General features: G+C 38.0%; 1 protein-coding gene across 8 annotated transcripts in view; it reads right to left on the minus strand.

Annotated features, from left to right (window-relative positions):
- Positions 1 to 8,647, minus strand: part of LOC105266863 (Eye-enriched kainate receptor) — a 57,014-nt gene that overhangs the window by 18,855 nt on the left and 29,512 nt on the right. For all 8 annotated transcript variants that reach the window (XR_892196.1, XR_892195.1, XM_011305305.1 and 5 more), the window contains 3 exons: positions 2,763 to 2,938; positions 2,557 to 2,610; positions 2,297 to 2,461 (listed from right to left, as the gene is read on the minus strand). Coding sequence is in view for 6 of the 8 variants with exons in the window: in XM_011305305.1 (XP_011303607.1) it covers positions 2,297 to 2,461; positions 2,557 to 2,610; positions 2,763 to 2,938 (395 nt within the window). In the remaining 2 variants the exon portion in view is untranslated. The remainder of the gene's footprint in view (positions 1 to 2,296; positions 2,462 to 2,556; positions 2,611 to 2,762; positions 2,939 to 8,647) is intronic.

Consider the following 8,647-nt stretch of genomic DNA (forward strand, 5'->3'; position numbering starts at 1 on the left):
CTTCCAGCCACTTTTTTCAACTCTCATTTTTACTCTATAACTCCGGATGCCTAGATACCCCTCGACGTGAGAAAATAAAATAATAAAACCCAGTGTGAGTGCGAGATAGTCTGATTTACAGCACAAATGTCCAGGGGTTATCCCATTCCCACTTTAGTTTCAAGGAAATTCGGTGATTTACAACCACTACTCCCTGACTCCAAAGTATATGCACAGTTCGAAAAAAAAGTTTTACTCAACGCTCAAGAGTCACCGCCATTTGCATAATGCGCTTGAATCGTGGAATTGATCGATCAATTAGAATAAATATTTCCATTTTTACCAAAAAATTAATAAATAACCAGAAATTTTTGTAAAGTATAGAAGAGAAATTAAGACGCGCATTAGCTTTTTTTTTTAGATAAAAAAGGTATTTTTAGGTTCCAAGAGAGTTACTGGATTCTAGGTGAAAATTAATGAGCGGGAATTCCCGGGAATAAATGACTTTTTCACTTGCTCCAAAGATATTTCTCTTGAAGCAAGAAAAAAAGAACTCTCAAGCTCTATAATTGATCCACTAAATTCAAGGGAATTGCGCTGAAAGTAGAAAGTAATGTTTCTTATTTCTAGAAATTTCAGGGTCTTGAATGGAGGACCTGTTGTTCCCAGCGGTATTTCCAAATTTCAAAACGCAAAATGGCAAAAATAATTTTTCCTTATCAAGCTGAAATTCCCTCAAATCGCGTGAATCTTCTGTACAATAAAAAAATACAATGGCAAATAAAATTACATATTAAAAATATTGCATATTAAAAAAATCAAGAAGCAACGACAGAAATTTTAGCAAAAGTAATTTTCTCCCCATCCGACCAGTGGTTACTCCCACTATGTAATCAGCCCTGCCATCTGCCCCAGTTTCTCCAATTCATGTCATCCATAATTTTCCCAGCGGCTTATTTACCCCCGGCAATTTGTTTTTTTATCGTTTTTTTTTCTCCACTGTATTGTTCATGGAAAAAGTTATTGGATAAGAGATGAATGCAGAGCGAAGCGCAAAAAGTAGAAGAATTGAACGAAATCAGTATGCGACCGGGATATTCCCTTCAGTTATAACAAATTCTTTTTTTTTTAACCACCAATTCGTTCCACTCCCGAGAAAATAGAAACTTCATATTCTTTTTCTTATTCACTCGTGTCAATCGTGCGTGCTCTTCCGTCCTGTTGGCATCTACTGTATTTCTGCACTGCGGAGAGATTCCGGGATTGTATCCATGCACTTTCCCCCTTTTCACCACTCTCCCTCCATCCTACCTCCCTCCTACCTCTTTCCACCCTCTTTCCACCCTCTTTCCACCATCTTTCCACCCCCTCTCCTCCCTTCATCGCGATCATTGCGTGTCCATGAGACTCGTACCGATGCACTTTTTTCCCTTCCCTTCGTTCTTTATAAATTTTTTTTTTTCACATTCTTTTTTTTCCTCCAGTTTAACCAGCTACTTTTTCTTCGTTCCCGTTGATTGTGGTCGCACTTTTTCTTCCACCCATTCCCCCCTCGGGCAAACTCGGTCGTTTAACTCGTGCGAAAATAAAACCCGGGAAATATAAATAGAAGAATGAAAATGCTTCATTGGATGTGCGATTTTTTCCAGGCATTGAATCGGGGAGCTCGGAATTTAAAAAAAATGGATGAAATTTTGGGGACTAGGACAGTGTCTTGAAAGACCAATGTCCGGAATATTAAAATAATCTGTAATGGGGCAGCGGATTCAGGACAATTTCGTCTTTTTAGGGATTCCTGATAACATCCATGAGTTTTACGATTTCTGGGATTTCCTAGTCCCTGCCATTCGGAACAAATAGTCAATTCAGTCCTTTATCGATTATTGATCTCTGGATTTATGGGAAAATTATTGTAATCACTCTGAATAGTGAATCTCATTTTATCACTGGATTTTACGGCAACGAGGGGTACATCCCAAAAAGTGAGGATGACATGAATTTAATTCCAAATTGTCCCGAGACGATTTCCAACGGAAAAAATTGAAAGAACTTTTCCGAATATTTTTCCAGTTTCATTGAAAATTGAAAGATCAGGGACACTTTGCCCATTGTAAATAATTAATTCGACATCATCAAGTACTCGTGAGCTCGGGAAACCTCGGATTTTCGTAATGGCACGAAATGAAGTCTCGAGGGAATTGAATAATTAATGCGAAGGAAATTAATGTGATTTACGTCGTGGTGATGCACAGATAGAAACACGTAGAATCACGAGGTACAATATAATCTCATGAAAAGGTTTAACGTCTCGACTCACCTGAATAACACGTGATTTATTGAGCACAGTGTTTCCAGCTGGCTGAAAGCGCTCCATGTCTCTCAGTATTCCCCTGACTCCAATGTCGTCAGCGTCGACTAATCGAAAGGCAGTGATGTTGACAAAATTGTACTTGAAATCCTCGAGATCGAACGTTTCAATATCCTGAAGAGAACGAATAAATTGAAATTCAATGGGAATTCATCAATACACTATTGTTGACATTTATTGCCACTCAGGGTTATACAATTGGTACTCACAAAAGTTGTGAAGAGGTAGTGGTACTTGTAATCATTCATTTGCATTTGGATTATCTGGAATTTTTAATGAATAATTATTATGAATTTTTCGGTGAAATATGGTAATTGGTAATCTTCGGGAGAGAGAGACTGAATAATTAATTAATTTCGTGAAGATGGAAAGTGAGAAATTCAAGGGATTACTCAGAATAATAAATGTAATGGACCATTCGTAAAAAATGCTGCATGTGTTCAGGCTTGGTGTCAACGATAAAATTTCTGATCTCTTTGCTCTTGATATCAGTCAGGACACGTCCATATGAATCAGGATCAGCCTGTCTGAGATGTACCTCAAGTTCCGGTGACTTCGGGGTTTTAACCAAGTCCCTCAGCTTCAGGAGACCTGTAAAACATAAACCAAAACGAAATAAAAAAAAAATAATCCCAACACCGAGAAACGGGGAGTAGTTTACTCTCGGTTCGTATCTCTCACTTGGATTGCAGGACCGAGAAGAAGGTTTTACTGCTCGTATTTTCCTCAGTACAACCGTGAAGGGGTGTAAAATGAGGGGTGATAGGTAGAGAAGAAAAAAATCTATCAATTTTGCTCAACATTTGTTAAATCGAGAATATGAATTCTGGAATTGTAAATAGAAATTTCCGAATGAGTTAATTCTCGAGTTGAGCTTTCGTATCGATAATAAAATAAACCCGAATGGAGTTTATTTATTTTTTATGCATTGTGGGGTGGAAGGATCGTTAAATGGAAAAGGAAACCCGTAAACGACACCCGATGAAATCGATACGACGATGGGTGGGTGACTGAGTAATCAAGGTATCATCTCGACTTGTGGGTCTTCCTCTCTTCGATCTCTTGACTTTTACTTTTCACTGACGTGTAGACATCGCTTCACCATGAGAGTGACCCTCCCCCTCTTCACCCGGGTCAATCAAGAGGGTGGTGCAGGTAGGGTGGACCTCCAAGGGATTCACAACGATTTCGTTTTATCCGACATCAGCAAGGGATAAGGGCGATTGTGTGGGGTTGTGTCTACAATACCTCGATGGCTGATAGTTTATTTTTTCTCACCACAAGTCTGATCGAAACCAGTCGAAGTGATAGTCTCCAGTGGCACTTCCGGTGGCACTGTTAATCGGTGTCCACCGAAGTCCCCCGAGGGGAATTACAGGAGCGGAGATTTAAGTTTAACGGAAGTTCGAGGACTATTGGGGGAGATTACTCCGGGTATTGGTTTGGTTCGAACAAGACTCACCTGAGGGAAAACACTGAATTCATATTTTGAATTTTCATCCCGAAATTTTTGGAAAATGGGAAAAATTATCTCGAGCCCTTTGAAAACAGTTAAATCTTCCTAATCTCCTCTAAATGATCCGTAAATCCTGTATTGACAGCAAACGAGTAATTGGTAATCAGGGGATTGCCATTGGTTTCTCCTCCCAAATCGATTTATAATCCTGTGTATTTGTCAATCGCCTAAAGTACATACTAATTCCACCCATCGATAGATCCTCGGGCTGGTTTTCCAGTTCATTGCAGTGTACATCTCGTTTCGCTCTGTTCGTCAATTTACCGATACACAACGTGACACTTACCATCGAGCAAGTTCCACTCGGTGAAACGAATAGAGAGGCAATGATAAAACATCCGGATTTGATGTATCGTCCAATTATATTTATCTATGCTATCGTCATTCATCGGGAAGAAAAAGAAATTGAAAGGAGAGGGAATGGAGCACTGTCGAATCAGCCACGATAAATAAAAGTAAACGTATCGAGAAAATCCGATAACTCCAGCTGTGTCGGGATTCCTGTGCTAAGGAGAACGTCCGAGATAATTGGCTGAATCGTCTTCTTGCCAGGGAGAAAGACAGAAAGGTGAAAAAAAAAACGCTAAAGTCCCTCTCTCACTACTCGGAAAACGGATAATTTCTCTCGGGACATTTTCCCCGAGAAAATGCCCCCGGGGAATTTTCGCCAAAAAACCGTGACTTTCCACATTAATTTTTTCACCTAATCGGAATATATTTCCGGTCAAAAAGAGAGTTTAATGAATTTCTAAAAATTTCCAGATTTCTCCCAGAATTCAATTCCCGTTAATTTTATTTCTGGAGGAATTTTCTCTGGTGCCGTCCGTGAAATCAAATATTGAGTCACTGTTTCTGTCGACGAATTAGCAATCCGCTTTTGATTGGACAAACGAAATATTTCATGACTAAATATTTGTACGGCGAAGGGAGCAGAATTAATTATGTCCGCCAGTCTAGAATTGTTTTTGTAAAACCCGTATCATAAAAAAAGTATTTTTCCTTGTATCGAGAAGAATTATTATTAGATATATTTTTTTTTAATCGGTTGAAACGTTCGTCTCTAACAATAAACGATAATGGAGAGAGAATTCATTGGCTATTCCTGGGGCATAAGTGAGGGTTGCAGGGGGTGGTGGGTTGTCTGTTAAAAAACCTGAGATAGACGACAATTCATGACTTGGATATCGGCCACGTTCTGTCGAAGAATTCGGGAGTAATATTGGAAAAAGTCTTTTCGTTTCACCACAATAACGGAATATCACTCGTGCAAGGGCAGAGAGGCAGGAGTTTATGGCTGTGTGTAAAAAAAAATTGAACAGCCCAAATAGATAATGAATTCTAGTCACTGACTGCACTATATCAATTGAATTTTCGCGGCAAATGTTCGATTGATCAATACAGATTCAATTATTTCGCTACAGATATTTCGTAATTGTGACAATCTGCCCTGCGATTGACGGAAATCAGTCTTGGCGCCTGTGAGATATTCTCTCCCAGAAATCTTTATTGAAACTGTGGAAGAGGATTTCTTTTCACTAAATTCGCTGGAGTAAGATCTTTATCCTCATGAATAATATTCAATCCGCGATAGCTGCCGGAGAGACAGACGTGGAATGACGAATCAGTGGGAATTTGAGAATCCCAGGCATCAAAAGGGATAACACGTGATTAAAGATCAGACGAAGAATTTTCAGATTAATAATCTCATTGAGAAAATTATGAAAAGACTAATGAGCGATTCGGATATTCCGCGAAAAAATTCAGCGAAAATTATATCCCGAGAATATCGGAATAAGATGTGAATTTAATTGAATAAAATCTCTTGAATCTCTTGAATTTTCTAGCCAGTCAATCCGAATTTAATTTTTCAATTTTTAGAAGGGGATTAATAATCGCAGCAGTTGGTAATAAAAATTAATGTTTGGATGATGTAATATTGTGACTTTTCACGGGAATAATAATTTTATCTGTGATATATACTATTTTATAAACCATTTTGACTTTCTCCCAACCGTAAACCTCCGGATGCTTCCAGATATTCTCATTGAAACAACGGAATTGGATTTTCCTCGCTAAATCCCCAGCAATAAGCCTTCATCCTCATGAATAATATTCAATCTCTGATGCTTCTTTATGCTTTTATCAAAATAAAAACCCAAATGACGCTTTCGTGAACATCAACATTTAAGAGATCAATATCTGAATTATTTATAAAACATTCATACCTGAAAAAAAATATCACAAAAATACTGAGATAAAGTGGAAAATCGACAAGTCCCGTATATATTTTCAAAAAATAAAATCAAATACTCAATTCTTTCACATTAAATGATAATAAAATGCGGATGAGAAAGATTAATCCGGCTATTGTTTAACTATATCCGGGCGTATTAATTACAAATTGAAATAATTCGTCGATAAATAAAAAGGAGGTAAAAAAAAACCGCGTAATGAGCATAAAAATTGGCGATATCGATCCCCGAATTTACAAAAAATTTTGATGATAAGAAAAAAATAGTCGAAAGGAGATAGAGAGATGAAAATAATTTTCATGGTCTCCTGGGAATCGGGGAAAATCGAATTTGGGTGGTGAAAATACATAGGGGGTATGAAGACCTCGAAAATTCCACCACCAAGTAAATACCCAGTGGAATGGTACAGTGCGTACATACGTGGATACTAGTAGAACTTGCCTAAGGGATCAAATAAATAAATCGAATCATCCGTGCGACTATAGTGTACACACTATCTTCTATCCTCGAGCATTTTCTTTTTTTTTTCTCCTTTTAGTTTTCTCTGTTTACACAGGCGCGAAGGCAAACGCCATTTCATCACACTCGACTAATAAATTTCGGGGGTTTGTACGACAGTTAAAAACTTGGTTTACGACGCCATTTGTGTTGGATGAGGGGAAATTTTGGAGTAACAAGCGACATGGGAAATGGCAGGAGAAAAGTTTCTTCTGACTCGTCAAAAGCACTCGCACAACAAGTCATTCTTGGTTTCTCGGGGTAGATGAGTCGATGAAATTGAGGGGTGTAAAATCAGAAGGGCTAAATACTTCTCGGAAATATAAATGAGGATATGAGCGTATAAATGACTCGATTAAAAACTGATTGCGATTTTTTTTAATATCGCAAATGCACTGTGGGAAGGAAAATTAATTTCAGCGGCATTTAAAAATAAAAGTTCATTCCGTAAGTCGTTTTTAAGGTTCAGATTCTCGGAAGTCCCCTGAGTCTTACTTCAAACGCGAAAGTTGGATGAATGTGTGTGTTTGTTGTGGGTTAAACTGTTTTAGCTGTTGAGATAATTTCAGGGAAACTGGCGAGGTGAAAATCTGGGAAATACCTTCGAAAATCTGGTCTACCCTCACCCATTACTCTCGTGTGGAATCCTTGAGGTTGAAGTCTGCCAGAGTTGGTGATAGTCCTTAAAACTTGAAATTATATTTTCGACTAAATGGGAAACTCTAGTTCTGTCAAATCCACTCATTCATGCGGTTCCATCACCCGGATAAATAAATATAAACAAATCCCCACGATTAGAAGGAACGATTTTTTTTTAGTGAACAATCGAAGAGTTGAAAAAATTGTTGAGATAAAATTTCGGGAAGATTCACCACCGGTGGTCAACTTGATTCAGAAAAATAGAAAATAAATATTGTGTGCGAGAAAAATTCAGAAAATTTTTTAAAAAATTTTTAATGGAAAAACACTGGTCTTGAGGGAGGTAGGGTTCCCCGGGTTGAGAAAAACAATATTCGTCTCGGTAATAACCAACGGCAGTGACAAAAAGACAGTTGAGAAAGGAAGAGAAATATCAGTGGATCCTGTCTCGACTGGAGAACAAGTCGGACAAGTCTCGGTTGGTGTACGCAGGATATCCCCAGTAGGAAGGACTTCACGAACCGAGAAATACGCGATTTCGTAGTGGGAACCTCGTAAATTCTGAACGTGCGGCAGTTCGGGGCGGACGTTTTAATCGACATGTACGCGATTCCCATCGTATCCTCTTAGGATGGAAAATGACTTTGAAAATTAAGCCATCTCATATTTTTACCAGGACTACAGCGAAACTTTAATTAAACGGTCTCCAAAAACCCATAAAAAGATCAGAAGATATTACAGAATTTATGTTAGTATAATTGATTATTGCGGCACTCGCAATTTTCAAGTAATAACTCCAATTAATTTATAAGCGAGTAATTAAAATGTTCAAAAAACGCGAATTAAATCAGGAGTAATAAATTGATAAATAATTTATTTCCTCCAATTCTAAAATCAGTTGAGTGATATATTGATGAGAATAATTGTCATATTGTTCATGGAGTGTCAATAGATTGGGAATAGTTTATCGGTGTGAGTGTTAAGTCGAGGACATTAATTATCAACCCCCGGCGTAAGCTATTCACATCTAAAAAGAAGAAATGAACAATTTATCACCAATCGGAAGACATCAATCAATCCATAATAACCGTAATCTCACTCCATAAATAAGTCCGAGGAACTCGGGTATCTAACGATAGTTGCAGTCTTCTGAAAACTTAACGAGCACCGTATATACATATATACCGTCACGGTATATACTCTTTCATCCATAGAAAAGCTCTCCCGAGTCGTCGCAAGTGACGTTCATGAAAAATAGATTCCAGCATTCTATTCTGCTGTCCTCCATCCGAAGAAAATCGGTTGGAAGTTCAACTAAAAACGAAAAGGTCACTATTGACGTCATTATCGCGGAGATTATTCCGTCACTCCAGTGATATTTAATTGAGGATAAAA

This window comes from Fopius arisanus, unplaced genomic scaffold (assembly GCF_000806365.1).
Source record: "Fopius arisanus strain USDA-PBARC FA_bdor unplaced genomic scaffold, ASM80636v1 scaffold00042, whole genome shotgun sequence".
Taxonomy (NCBI): domain Eukaryota; kingdom Metazoa; phylum Arthropoda; class Insecta; order Hymenoptera; family Braconidae; genus Fopius; species Fopius arisanus.